Source organism: Typopeltis vanoorti, chromosome 24 (genome assembly GCF_054136105.1).
Source record: "Typopeltis vanoorti isolate ZY-2024b chromosome 24, IOZ_Tvanoo_1.0, whole genome shotgun sequence".
Taxonomy (NCBI): domain Eukaryota; kingdom Metazoa; phylum Arthropoda; class Arachnida; order Uropygi; family Thelyphonidae; genus Typopeltis; species Typopeltis vanoorti.
Genome location: NC_143572.1, coordinates 6,541,208 through 6,557,071, shown reverse-complemented (window position 1 = coordinate 6,557,071; position 15,864 = coordinate 6,541,208). Strand labels below are relative to the sequence as shown.

General features: G+C 35.9%; 1 protein-coding gene across 1 annotated transcript in view; it reads left to right on the top strand.

The window, feature by feature from the left end:
* RhoGAP1A (Rho GTPase activating protein at 1A) overlaps window positions 1-15,864 on the top strand; it is a 587,523-nt gene that overhangs the window by 501,944 nt on the left and 69,715 nt on the right. The window contains exon 22 of the mRNA XM_090414103.1: window positions 10,890-11,024. Coding sequence (XP_090270229.1) covers window positions 10,890-11,024 — 135 coding nt within the window. The remainder of the gene's footprint in view (window positions 1-10,889; window positions 11,025-15,864) is intronic.

Sequence of the window (15,864 nt, the reverse complement as noted above, 5' to 3'; positions counted from 1 at the left end):
TTTTGACAAGTCTTAACATGATTTTGTATGCAGTTGCATTCATTTTTAAGAATTCAAATTGAGCTCCCCTCTTACTCTACTCCAGGAATGGAATCATAAATAACTATTCTTTGTCTAATTTTCTAAGTTTGAAAGTATCCATAGGAGAAGCTTTGCATTTGAGTATTCGAATCTGTTACTTTATTTTACTTTTGTGAAAAAAATATCATCATCATCAGTTTCCTGATAAGTAGCTTCAAAGGGGGGGTGGGGTGGTGTTTGGGTTATGCCAGCAATACAAAAAATTAAGTTTACATTATTATTAATCTATCAACAATTTTCTTCCAAATTATTCTGTTACCTCAAGCACTTAATCCAGGTGGATTGACTGAATCAATCCACCTAGACCTCTTCCTAGAGATCTTTTCCCTCATCTTTGCATCAAATACCTGATTTGCTAACCTTTTCTCACCCATTCTATTTAAGTGGACATGCCATACCACCTTAGATGGCCCTGCTCACACATTCTTGAATGTTAACAATCTCAAGTTCCTTTCTGATATCTTCATTTTTAATATGATTATGCCATTTATTCACTTCCCTAATTTTTCTCATAACTCTCATACCTGTGGTTTCTAGTCTTTGATCAAGTGCTTTATTTCTAACCCAACTCTCAGATCCATAACTTAAAATTGGTTTGAACAGTCTCGTGTTCTATCTTATTCTATATAAATTAATCAACTTTCTCCCATCCATACCATCTTTGCTTATTCTGTTATCTATTTCCAAATTTAATTTACAATCTTTACTAAAAACTGCACATAAATAGCTGAAATATATTATTTGTTCTATAGGTCCATTGTGAATGCAGCTGAGGTTTTATGTGTTCCTGCCACTCACGTTAAATTTGTTTGACTGCTATTTAATTTAATTAGAGAATCCTGGAGACTTCTACTGGATGTATTTAGGAGTATCACATCATTTGCATAAAGCAAAGAGCTATGTTTTATATCTATGATTCTAATATCAGGTTTCATGCCACTTTCTTTTATAATGCAATTCATATAAATAATGAATACGAGTAGAGATAATGTGCATCCTTGTCTTACCCCTGATTTTACATCAAACTATCTTCCTGTATTTCCCTCAATTCTGACTGCTTGCTTACAACTTAAATATAGGCTGTATTGCCCTGTATAATGTTCCATATAAATGTAGTATTTTGAAAAGCTTTTTTTTTGGCCACCTTGTCATATCCCCATGATTTCTCAACTATTTGTTGTAAAGGGAAAATCTGATCTTGACAACCTCTATTTGGCCTGAATCCAGCTTGCTCTTTTCTCAGTTTCTCTTCAACATTTTTCTCAGCCTCTTTTCAAGTATGCTTCCATAACTCTTACCTGGAACACTTAGTAGAGAAATTTCTCTATAATTCTCACACTCAACTTGATTCCCTTTTTTATAGAGGGGAGTTAGTCTAATCATCTGGAATTTGACCTTCTGACCAGGCCCTCTAAATTATGCAATGTAACCACTCCAAAACTTTTATACCTCCATATTTGAGCATTTCAAGATAATTTACTCTTGATAATTTTCTATTACTGTTTGTTCACTGCTGATTTCATTTTAACAATCTTTCATAGTAACTACTCTGGATATTTAGAATATATCCTTATCTTCAGTTTTCATGTCACCTTTATCATCTTCGATTTGTTTTAAGCTTTTTCAATAGCTTCCAGAACATTTTGCCACCTTCCTAATATTTATTTTCTGTATTCTGATGATTCTTCCCATAACTTTTGCTTACTTTTACACATAATTTTACTGTGTTATATTTCCTCTGTTCTTTTAGGGCATCAGCCAACTTATTTGCTAGGAACTTACTGTATGCTTTCTTCTTGTCACCTGGACAGCTTCTTTGATATGTTGTGTCCACCATGGCATTCTTATTTTTCTATCCTTGTAGATAATTTCATTACATACCTCCCTAGCTGAATCAATGTTTTCTTCAGAAATTTGCCACTTAGACTCCAAGGTTTCATTCTTGTTTTCAAACTCTTTCAGTTTTTATTCAGTAATGCTTTGTTTACAATTTACCTGTAAAATTCGTTTTAAAACTTTCTTACATACCTTTCTTTTCATTTCATATTCACTGTTTAAATATAGACTGTATTGCCCTGTATAATGTTCCATATAAATGTAGTATTTTGAAATACTACAAATGAATATATTGCTATCAACGATACATAGTCAATGAGGCTTTTCTTATTTCTTGTCTTCTCTTAACATGAGCTTGTGCATATCATTATTTCGTAACATGGTGTTATTAATGACTAGTTTGTTTCCTGAGCAGAAATTCAGCAGATATTTCCAATTATTATTAGCCTTGTCCTTTTCTCCGAATTATCCCAAAATGTTTCTGCATTCCTGCTGAGATTCACTTCCTAATCTGCTGTTTAAATCTCCAGCAAGGACCACTTTTTTCCATTTTCTTCATGTTAGCTGCCTGCTGTAGTGACACAAAAAAAAAAAATGCTTCACTTCTTCCTTAGGAGAGCAATAGGCATAAATAACTACTTGAAACTGCCTTCCAATCAAAAACTTTATCTTCATGTTTGGTGTTGAATGCTATTGCTACTCCTTCCTTTCTTTGACTGTTGTTGCCTGAATATAATATCCTATACTTATTATTTAGTAAATCTCACCTGTTTTTTTGTTTTCTTTGTCTTTGCTTCCTGTTCTTCTGCAAGTTATATTTCCTTTTCATTAATACTCCTTATATTGATGGTTCCTATCTTCAGTTCTTCTGATGTTGGGTTTCTTCTTATTCTAGATATTGAGTCAGAGTTTGTTCCAGTAGCTGGCTTTTCACTGTTCCCTTATTTAACCAGACAATGCCCCAGCCAATATTAAATCTCATCATGTTGTACCATCATATGTATTTGTGGTTAATGCAATAAAGAGCACAATTTGATCTGCTATGTCTCAAATTGCCAGCCCATCCTCATTTGTTTGGTACCCAGTGTGGATACCTTCTAACAGAGCACACCACGTGAAGATAAGGATTAGACATTAGTTCAGAAACTCCAGTGAATTCTCTGTATTCTTTAAAGGTGATGTGGATGTTTACTCCTGGTTGTTTGACTTGACCCTTAAGCAACTCCATGAAAAGAAATAAAATAATAATGTTGTTGTTTGTGCCAAAGTGGATGCTTTTTTAAAGACCAGACTGTTTCTTTACAGTTTAACTATTCCACTACCTTCTTTTTCATCAGTTCAGCTGTTTGCTTAAATTACTCTGCTTTACAATTATATTTCATGTTATATTCTTAGTATATAAAAATTGTTTATATTTATGCAATAAAAATGAAATGTTAGTTTTGAGAGTTACTGTTTTTGTTTCTTAACAAAAAAAAATTCAGAATGATATTACTTCTGCTGCTAGCTGCCATTTTCGAAATAAGCAATATTGTCTTAGAAATACTAGCTGATAATTCTCTCTGCCCTAGCAACATGCTGAAAGCTGAGATTACTCACCACTATTGAGAAAGAAAAGAAATTAGAGGGAAAGGAGAGTGATATTGGAAGCTGAGAGGAGAAGGATGAATTAATCTGGTTGGAGCATCATGTATCAATGATTTGGGGTATGTAAAGTAAAGAAGTGCCAGAGGAGTGCTTGCCTGATGGAATGATAGTGTGATGCTGAGGAGGAGGAGCAAAAATGTGGAGGAGATGATAGTAATAGTTGGGATAAATGACCCGAAGGGTAGTGTGAATCATGTAGCATGAGATTTGAGGTTGATGTTAGAGATAGTGAAGCAGAAATGTATCCAAGGAAAGATAGCGAACGTGTTGCCCTGGTATGATAATGCAGAGTATAAGAGAAGAGCAGTAATAACAAATGAGATGATAGCAAGAATGCATAAGAAAAGAGGTCTGGAATACATGGATGCATGGAGTGTGTTTGAGAATAGAAGAAAGTTATATGCAAGAGATATATGCCATTTATCTCTTGCATCTGACTGCAGAGGGATGCAGGCATTTGGAGAGATAATTGTTTTCTCGGTAAGTTGGAGCAGGGAAACTAGAATTGTGTAAGTGGAATGTAGCAGGGATGGCCTCTTGTGGGGGATAGTGACTTCAGAAATGACAGGGAGATTACACTATATTACAGAGCCAGGTGAAGTATGAGGATAGTAATAATGGCTATAAGAATACTGGCAATACACTGGTTTTTCTGCATACATATACTAGGGCATTACAAATAAAGGAAATAAGTTTGTGGCATTCTTGACTCAGAATCTCCAACAGTTGTTGACATCAGTGAAACTTGGTTAACTGAGGAAGATGTTCTAACAGGGATAGAATATTCTGGTAGGATACTGAGGATAAACATGATAGTGGAATGTTACTTAAGATAAGAGATGAATTGTGCCCTCTCAGGGTAGAGAATCACAGTGGAGATAATACTAATGGCTTTGAGAGTATATGGTCTGAGATAGATGTTTATACAGATATTTAGTGGGATGTTGCTACAGACCATGGAATATAAGAGGTGATAAGCAGGAAGTGTTTAGACCTGTTCTATTACATTTGAATCATTCCTCTTTAAATGCGAAACGTAGCATATCAGGCAATTTCTTACCTTTCAATGATAACAGCGCAATTCATAGAAATTGGCACTCGTTATTTGTTTTTGAATGAATCCATTTCCATAATCGGATTCTTTCCCTTCCAACGGGCGGTTCGTTAACATGGCAGTCTACGGGAGACCGGAGCGGACGCATTTTTATGTGAGAGGTACCCCGTGTTCGTTCGCAACCGGATGTGACGTCACCAGAAGGGGAATGAAACCAGAAGTTATGCCAAGTTGACGTCGCCGTGACGTGCAGTATGGGAACTTGCGGCAGACCGTTGATTAGGTTAGGTTACATTCCAGCAAGATGCTTTCCTCCTGACCTGACCTGACCATCAATTACAGTTGAGTAGATAAATTACATTTGATTCGATTCGGTTAGGTTAGTTTAGGTTAGGTATCTAACCTAACCTAACCATCAATTACAGTTGAGTAGATAAATTACATTTGATTTGATTCGGTTAGGTTAGTTTAGGTTAGGTATCTAACCTAAACTAATCTAACATAACCATCGATTACAGTTGAGTAGATAAATTACATTTGATTCGGTTAGGTTAGTTCGGTTAGGTTGCGAACGAACACGGGGTATCTCTCACATAAAAATGCATCCGCTCCAGTCTCCCGTAGACTGCCGTGTTAACGAACCGCCCGTTGGAAGGGGAAGAGTCCGATTTTGGAAATGGATTCATTCAAAACCAATAACGAGCGCCAATTTCTATGAATTGTGCTGTTATCGTTGTAAGGTAAGAAATTGCCTGATATGCTACATTTCGCATTTAAAGAGGAATGATTCAAAAGTAATAGAAACCGTTTAGACAAATTAGTTTGGCAAGTGCAAAGTGAGTGCTCATTATGAAGACTTCAACTATAGCGATATAAACTGGGCAAAGGAGACAGCATGTAGCAATAAGCAAACAATTTTTGGATTTCTTAAGGGACAACTGTCTTAGGCAGCATGTGGTGGAAGGAATACAAGGATCAAGAGTTTTGGATTTGGTCATAGCATCAAAGGAGCTGATTGTGACTGAGATGTCATACTTGTCTCTCATTGATGAGAGTGGCCATGTAATCCTGACTTGGAGGATGAATATGCATGTGGAAGTATCAAAACAGAAAAAATTTATGTGGAATTATAAAGCAGACAACTATCATAGACTTAGAAACCAGCTTGCAGCAGTGCAGTGGATGAAAGAATTGGAAGGAAGAAGAGTCATTAGTGCATGGGGGATACTTAAGAAAAAAAAGTTTAAAAAAAGTTGCTGACAGCAGTGGCAAGATAAAGCAAATTTGGAGCCAAACAGATGGCAAGAGAAATAAAAGGAAAATTGCAGGGGGGGGGGGGGGGGGATTATGGAAGACATATAAAGACAGAGATGGAGAACAGTTGCATGAGAAATATAAGGCTCATGGCAGGAAAGTGACTAGTATTATTTAAGAAGAGAAAAATTAGATATGAAAGGAGACCGGCAATACAATCCAAGGAGAATCTCAAGGAGTTTTTTGCTGTGTGGTGAGCAGGAGAGAAAATGATAGTGGACAGATTACGTTGCTGGATAGATAGGAATCGGGTGAGATGACATACTGGAACTATTTAACAATCAATTTATTATAGTGTTTCGTTCTGGTACAGCAGGCAATATTCCTAGATGAATAATAAGTGAAGAAAGATGATGTATTCCACATACTTAGTACACTAAATGTTAGTATGGCAGGAGGGTCTAGATGGAATTTCATTACATTGTTTTATGGAAATGTGCCATGAAACTGACTGTACCATTAGTTTGACTGTTTAATGAAAGTCTTGTAATGGGATCAGTTCCTGGAGAGTAGAAGGAGATTAAGATATTACCATGGCATAAGGGTGGCAGTAGAATGGAGGTATCAAACTATAGACCTGTTTGTATTTCTTCTGTTAAGATTTTGGAGAAATTGGTAAGAACTCATATACAGAATTGGGCAGATGAGGGTAATGTTATTTATTTATGCAAGGCAGCATGGATTTGTTAGTAATCTGGTAACCTTTTACAATAGAATAACAAGCTCAGTGGATGAGGGTAAGGCATATACTGTCTTTGTATTCCTCAAAGGCATTTGACAGGATGCCACATGAAAAGTTGATTTTTAAGTTGTGACATATAGGTTTTTTAGCAACTTAGTGAATTAGGTTGGTGATTGGCTCTGGTAGATATCAGAGTTGAATATGGGAAGCAGTATCAGGGAGTAGGAAGGTTACGAGTAGTGTTAGTTCCACAGGGTTTCAGTACTGGGACTATTGCTGTTCAGTCTTTATGTCAATGTTACTGTCACAGTACTACAGGGAGATGTTCAGTTGTTTGTAGATGTTTGAGAGGATTTGAATAGGCTGAAAAGGTGGACAAACGAATGGGAATGTCTGTTTATTGCAACTAAAGGTAAGGTTTCAGAATTTCAGATCCACAAATGGGATACTTCATAATCACTTGGGAAAGCCTTTCGGAACCCTTGTTGATGAAGGAGTCACTTATGAAGCGACAAAAAATTTTTAAGATTGGATCATGGAATGTCAGAACACTGTACCAGGTAGGAAAAACTAGGCAGGTAACAAATGAAATGGACAATTACAAGTTAGACATTTTAGGCATCAGCAAACTCAGATGGATTAGTTTTGGTAGACTTATAACTAAAGACAACATGACAATATTATACTCCAGATCAGAGGAGAAGCAAAAAAAAGGAGTTGCACTAATATTGAACCCAAAAGTAACCAAAAGCCTAATGGAATGGGAACCAGTAAACGAGAGAATTATAAAAGCCAGGTTCTATTCCAAATTTATCAAATCTGTTGTGCAGGTTTACGCACCTACTAATGATGCAAATGAAGAAATAAAAGAATGCTTTTATGAACAACTCCAAAAGGTAATAAATTCTATTCCAAAACACAATATGATAATACTCATTGGCACTCTTAATGCAAAACTGGGTAAAAGGTCATGTGTAGAAGAAAAATCCTTAGATTAAAGAAACAAGAGAAAAGTTTGCTTTGGAGATAAAGAAAAATTCAATATATTAGAAATAGAGGAAAATTGAGATGTAACAGTAGAAGAATGTTGGAAAAACTTCAGGAATACATGCAATGAAGTTGCTGAAGATGTAATTGGTAAACGTAGAAAAAAGAAAAATAAAGAATGGTTAACTGCAGAAACTTGGAAGATCATTGAAGAGAGAAAAAAGATTAAATCATTAATGAACAATACAAATTCAGAACGATTATATAAGGTACATAGCAATTGCTATATTAAACTAAACCAATTCAGTTGTTTGCAGATGATGTGAAGCTTGGAAGGGTTATTAGTAATAGTGCAGATGTGGTAGTCATGCAAAAGGATTTGAATAAGTTAGACAGATGGGCAAATGAATGGGGTTGTTGATTTAATGCAGCAAAATGTAAGGTCTTGAGGTTTGGGACACATCGATGGGATGCTGCATACTCTATTGGAGGAGATATACTGGAGGAAGAGATCTGGGGTTAATGATTGCTAGAAACCTGAAATTCAAGGTACATATTGCAAAGGTGGTGAAGGTAACACAGAGGATTGCTGCAATAATGAGAAGGATGCTGACCTGCAGAGATAAAAGAGTTATCATTCCATTGTATAAGATCCTGATCAGACCACACTTAGACTATTATTCTCAGATTTGGTCCCCAGGATTTGAAGGGGATAAATTAACTGGAAAGGGTACAGAGGCAGATAACAAAAAAAGGTTTCAGGACTGTACAATGTTAGTTATGAGGATCAGCTGAGGGAATGTGGACTGCAGAGTTTGGTAGATAGAAGAAGGAGAGGTGAAATGATTGAGACTTAAACTGTTGAGGGGTGGTTACAGAGTTGACACTGGGGAGTTCTTTCGCTTGGTTGAACGGCGGGAAGGAGTGATGACAAGGGGGCCATCCCTGGAAGTTACGAAAGGAAACTGTGAGCAAGAGGGTGAGGAGGAGTGGTTTCTTTGCATGGAGGGTGGTTGAACCGCGGAATGCATTGCCTGATAGAGTGTGGAGAGCGAGAACGGTCAATGAGTTTAAGGAGTGGTATGATAGATTTTGTGTTTCCTAGGAGGGACCTCCCACGATGAGTCTTGATGGAATTGTGTTTCCTAGGTAGGACTTCCTGCAATGAGACTTTTGACTCCTTGGAGACCTAAATAATAATAATAATAAATAAAAGCATAAAGAGAGCTGCAAGAGCCAACAAGAGAAAATATATGATGAATTAACAAAAGAAGCACAACACGCTGCAGAAAATGGACAAATTAGACAACTTTATCAGATTATAAAACAAATCAATGGTAACAAAAAAGCAATCCCTTCCTCCATTAGAGACAAGGAAAGTTAATGACAATTGACTCCAAAATCGAAGCAAGATTGAAAGACTATTTTGAAGAAACTTTAAATGTAAAGGTATATACAGGGTCTCAACAGGTGCAAAATATTACGACTAGTGTAATACCCACTTTGAACATTTCTGAAGATGAGATTTCATTGAGCGAAGTCAAAGATCCCCTGAAGGCAGTAAAATCTAACAAAGCGTGTGGAAATGATAATATCAATGCTGAAATGTTAAAAGCTGATCTTAACACAACTGCTGCCAAATTACAAAGGTTATACAATGAAATATGGAAGACAGAAAAAATTCCTGAACAATGGAAAGAAGCAATAATTATAAAAATCCCCAAAAAAGATTTGAACAAGTGTGAAAATTGGAGAGGAATAAGTTTGCTTTCAATTCCCGCTAAAGTTTTTACGAAAATTTTAATTAATAGATTAAAAAAGGAAATTGAAAATTTACTAAGAAAGAATATGCAGGTTTTCGAACTGGTTACGAAACCATCCAACAAATATTCACTCTTAGAAATATAATCGAACAGTGTATAGAATTTCAAGCCCCACTTTACCTAAACTTCATCGATTTCAGTAAAACATTCAACTCAGTAAATACAGAGAAACTTTGGAAAATATTAAAAGAATACAAAATACCTTATAAATTTCTCAACATTATGAAGAATATGTATAATGGCAGCAAGTCTTGTGTGTAGATGGAAAACTTGCAGACTTCTTGAAACTGTAGTTAGGCAGGGTTGTGTGCTATCTAGTGTATTATTTATAATTTTAATTGATTGGATTATGAAAAACTCAATTAATCATCAAAAGAGAGGAATACATTGGGACTTTGCATCCACACCAAAAGACCTTGATTTTTCTGATGACATAGTGCTCCTTTCCTCCAAGTTAAATGACTTACAGCTAAAAAGTAATGACTTTGCTTGCTGAAAAGAAACTGTGGATCTACCTATAAATAAGAAGAAAACCAAGGTCATGCGAATAAATGAAACAATTGAAGATGTTCATACTTTTACATACCTTGAATCAATAATAAATAAACAAGGCTGCACTGACAAAGACGTTTTACAAAGAATTGCTAAAGCACAAAATTGTTTCAGGTCATTAAACAAATTATGGAAAGCATCAAATATTACAGTTAAAGTGAAAATTAATATCTCTCAATCTATTGTGTGAGCAGTACTGCTATATGGCTCTGAAACTTGGAAATTTACCAAGGCACAGAGTAATAAATTGGACATTTTCCAAAACAAGTGTTATTTAAGAAGAATTTTAAAAATCTTCTGGCCAAATACAATTACTAACGAGGAACTTTTAAAGAAAACCTTCTCCAAGTCAATAGATGAAGAGATTCGCCTAAGAAGATGGAAATGGACCGGACATGTTCTTCGCATGTGGATAAGCAGAATTCTGCAAGTAGCACTGAGTTGGGTTCTAGAAGGAAGATGCTCTAGAGGTCGTCCGAAATGAAGGAGGAAAAATGGGTGAGTTGAGCAGAAGCAAGAGCAGCTGCGAGGGACAGGGGCAGATGGAAAACCAGAATTGCAGCATTATGTGCCAGAAGGCACGGAAAGACTTGATGATGAATATCATGTTTGCCATTAGTTAACCGATACTTCATAATTGATTAATATATACAAATACAGTAGTGTTTTTGTAGTTCTGATATATATCATTTTCATTTATTAAGATAACTACGATATGTGGACTTAGTAATGTTATTATCACATCTGTCAATTGTGTAAATAATAGAAAATTAGTTTTTCCATTGCTAAAAAATAAGATGTATTTGTGTGAGTAATTTATAAATATAGCGGCCTATACATTTTCATTTCTTATTGAAGATAATTGAAAATCTTAATTAAAATTTTCTCTGATATTCTTTTTATTTGGTTATAGATGTGTATGAAGCAGAACAGCTTCTTAAAGAAGTAGACATTCATTCTGTAACTGGTCTCTTCAAGCTTTACTTAAGAGAGCTGCCTGAAGCTCTGTTCACTGATGCTCTGTACCCAAAGTTTTTCCAGGCATTCAGTAAGTGAAGACTGTTATGTGTATAAATTTAAGTGAGCGAGTTAGAGAGAGAGATCATTTGTCACATAAATTCTGTTCTTGTTTGTTAGTGTAATTACTTAAGAATGTTCCGCCTAAAAAGAGATCAAGTTTTAAAATTCAAATTATGTTAGCTCATCTGCAATATATTTATTTTGATGAATGAGAAGATTAAGTGAAAATTGATACTTAATGAATTGCCACTTTTCACTAGAAAATTTGGATCCACACATTAAATTGCATAGTTTTTGCTGTTCATTCCAGTTTGAGCTGTTTTAATATACTTCAAGAGAACAAATAATTTTAACTGATTGGTTCCATTTGTCATAACTTTGGAAAAATATCGATATTATAGTAATGAGCTTTCCTTGGTAATTATTACAAGATAAATTTAGTAATCATTGTTTTAGTTCAATAGGATATTTATTTGAACTAAAACACAGCTGCTATTTAAAAAGTTTAAATGTTTAGATTTTCAAATAATTCAAGAGATATTTCAGATACCTCAAACGAGCAAATTGTAATTGATTAGTTTCATTTACTATACCTTACTTTTGAACATTTAAAAAGAGAGTGTAAAGATTCTGGAAATGAAGTACAGATTTTGTGATAATGTCCTTTTAAATCAAAGCTATGTTCTCTAGCAAGCTATACTTGTGTATTCTGTAGCATGGAAGATGCTTTTCTGTTGACCTCTTGTCTAAGGTGATCTAATGAATCACTTTTTCTCTTAAGGCATGTGTTTATACCCAAAATTGTCTCTTGATGCTGATTCTTTTGTACAACACTACTCCCATTGTTGTTCTTTTTTTTTGTTTTCTTATTTTCCAATAATGTAACTTGGACAAGTGAGTAATAACTAATAGCTGTTTTTACAAGATGGACAGTATATTCATCCAAGGTTTTTCTTTCAACAGGTAACAGTGGCACATATTCTAGAGTGCTCTGTATGATATGTGCATTCATTCTTGTGTGACCATCATTAGAAGAAAGACAATAATCAGAGGATGTCCAATTTAGATCACATAGAAATGTGCCAGCAAGTCGGCCAAATTTTAATAGGTTTGAATAGCCTAGGGAAAAATCTCCTCTTCATGGGGTACATGTTCTATGGTGAAGGGAGTCTCCCAGTGATGGTACTAGTCCTTTTCATTGTTCTGTCCTCTTTTTCTTTGCTTTCTTCACTCAACTTCTCAGCCTTTTTTGCCATTTTGGCCAGACCACCATCACTGGAATCCAACACCCTGCTGCCATGTGGTAAAACATATGAGCATCTGAAAACTGGAATCTTGGTAGTCTTGCGCTGCAAGATGGGCATACCTGCAAGGGTCATCAGAATCAAAGTGTCTTCTACCCCATAGTCTGGGAATGGGGCCTAAGACTTTCTGTGGTGCTGGTAGAACATCCGGCATAGACCTGTTGTTCCACTCCCTAATGCAGTCATTGCATGCTGGTGAGTGGGCATCTATTAGTGGCTCCATAGTAGGTGGAGAGCTCTGTTACCAAACAAAAAATCCCTTTGGCACGAATTCTTCATCCTCAGAGGAAGCTCCTGAAATCCTATTATGCTGAGAAAGTGACAGTTAAGAAAATATCAACAGGAACTCAAAATCATATGTCTATTCCACCAAGTATCGATACTATAGATAATATATCATTTGATAACAGAAGCAAGAAACAAAAGACATCTGACACCAGTAGAAATGTACTAGTGTTTCTCATTACCTATGCAGGTGAGAAGCTAATAGGGCAAATATCAGCCTTTATTCAAAAGTGCTTAAAAAGGTTGGCAAGATCTCCCCAAACAGTTAGGAAATGTTCTGGTGATAATATCTTTGTGGAAACATCTATTCAGCAACACTCAGAAAAATTACTAAAGGCTACATCAATTGATGGAATACCAGTTACCTCATAAAATACTAAACTCTTCTGGAGGAGTGATATCAGAATGGGATCTCTTGGATGTTACAGATGAGGAGATATGTTCAGAGCTTAAGGATCAAAAAGTGACAAGTATGAGGTGCAGCTTGATAAGTAGGGATGGTCATCTAGTTCGAACCACAAACATCATCTTTACTTATGACACAATTAAACCTCCAATGTTTGTAAAAGCAAGGTATCTCACCTGCCTTGTTAAGTTGTACATCCTTAATCCATGGAGATGCTTTAAATTCAGAAACATGGGCATGCCCAAACTGCCTGTCATTCCTTTGCAAAGAAAGCTAAATGTGTCAGCTTTCAGGGAGATCATCTGGCCTACTTTCATGCATATCAGAGGTGGAAGGATGAAAAAGAAATGCAAAAGATAAAAACAGAACAAAATATATCTAGATGCAAGAGGAAGCTCCTGAAATCCTATTATGCTGAGAAAGTTACATTTAAGAAAACATGAACAGGAACTCAAACTTGTGTGTCTATTCCACCATCTGATAATTTTTGCCATACCTGAATTTTATGATCATGAGTGCTTCTCTGTGGGGTGCTTCAGTTGCATGTCCCATGATCTAACTCCTGGAACAGCTCCAAAATTTTTCCTATTCGATGAGACCCCTGCTTGTCAAGAAAATTATGGCAAGGATACAAGGATATCACTTAAAGATAAACCACCATACACCCCTTCAAAAACATGGATATTTCCATATCCACCAGAAGTGAAATAAACTCATCAAATGATCCTGTCACATCTGATGTGACAGAATCATTACACAACAGATCTGATAAGAATTCAACACCAGTACATACAAAAAGCAACGTTTAACCCTACTACAAAACTGGGATATTACACATTATGCAGCAGAACCTGACAGCAACAGCTAGCATTGCTGTAAGTGGTGCATATTAGTTAATACAATGGGAGTTTTTGTGGTTGCTTTGTTTATATGTACTAGTGTTTGAACTTATAACTTTTTTTGTGCGTGTTTCTGTCTGCAGCAAGCATATTTAAAATCCAATGAGGGGCCCATCTTATGCCATTTCATTGTTGTTGTTTGTAAGGACAGAACTGTAGATGGTTCTGCTCGTGGTGTAGCTATCTTAGTCAACATGCTCGTGGTGTAGCTATCCTAGTCAACAGTCATACTCTTTTCCAAGATACCCACTTAATGCTTAATACTACTCTGGAAGTAGTAATGCACCTCTCTGTGGGATTTTTTTTATTAAAGCGTGTTCCATTTACAACTCTTTTACTGTTTCATGCCACTGCAGTAAGTCCTGATGACATCCATTATGAGATGATAAAACATCTTCCATCATCTATGGATTCTGGATTCTTGGCATGAGTCAGTTGTCATTGGCCATCTCAAAACCGGGAAAGGAACCACCACCAGCAAACAATTACCGACCTATTGTTTTTCCAATATCTTACAAAGACAGCTGGTAAGATTGGTAAGAATGGTTAATGCCAGACTTCTCTGGTATTTACAAAGCAGTGATCTCTCCAGCACACATAATGTGGCTTTCATAGAAATTATTCAACACTGCAATTTGGTCTATTTAGAAATGTATTAGAGACTCATTCCTAAAACAAGAACATCTGGCTTCAGTGTTCTTTGACATGGAAAAAAGCTTATGACACAGCCCAGAGATATATTATTGTTATTATTAAGAAACCTCCAGGTAATCAGAAACTTCGAGGGAAGCTTTTACTATAGCATATTAAAGATCTCTATAACCTAGGTCTCAGAGTGTACCTTCTTATATTTATTAAATCTTTCTATCTAGCCAAGTCTTTCAAATACAAATGGAAAGTACACTATCTTGAACATATCATCAAGAAAAGGGATGTTTCCCAAGGCCCTGTCATAAGCGTGACACTCTTTGCTATCAAAATTAAATCAATCACTAAACAGCTTTCTCCCTCTGTAGACAGTGATTTATATATTAATGACTTCACAGTTTGCTGTCACTCTTGTGTCATGTGTCTTGTATGTTGATTGTCTCTCTCTCTCTATGGGCTCTTAGTAATGGATTCAGGTTTTCAGCAGAACAAAGTATTTGTGTACACTTCTGCCAAAAATGTACTCTTTACCCAGATCCTGAATTAAGAGTCAAATAAAGTATTATTCAGTAGCAACAAAAGTCATTTTCTTAGGACTCATCTTTGACAGACAGTTCCCATTCCAGGCACACATTTGTGTGCATGGAATGGGAACTGTCTGTCATGTCATGGAATGGGAAAGGTGCAGGAGAGCATTGAATCTCCTTTGCACTCTGTTTTCTGATGAATTTTTTACTTTGCTGACTGAGCCATATTCATTCAGAATGGAGTGTGGATCATTCTTCATCGCTTCATCTTTATCATACACTCAAAACTGGACTATGGATCTCAAGTGTGTGCTTCTGCAATGTGAAGTAGACTGCAGTGATTATATCCTATTCATAATCGTGGAATAAAGATAGCTACTGGTATTTTTTTTTCTCACATCACCCATTCAAAGTCTTTGTTCAAGGCGAACAAATCTGCTTTGTCACTCAGATGTAAATAGTTGTCTTTTAACTATGCTCCAAAAATAGTCTCTTCCAGAACATCCTACATGGACTAGTATCTTTTTTCTGCTTTGGAAGGCTCACTATTGCACACATCAGACTGCCATATGTCCCTTTGGGGAATGCATGTTAAAGAGGTTATTCTAGCTGTGGATATGAATCTTGATAGCATTACCTGCACCATACATCACAGCATTCCTCCATGGCAGGTTTGCAGTCCATCATTCATCTACATGCAGTTATTTAATGTGCACAGATCAGAAACTCTGACTTCCTTCCCATCTATTCTAATGATTCATTAGAATAGAGACTTATTGGTTGTGTAGCTGTATTCCTG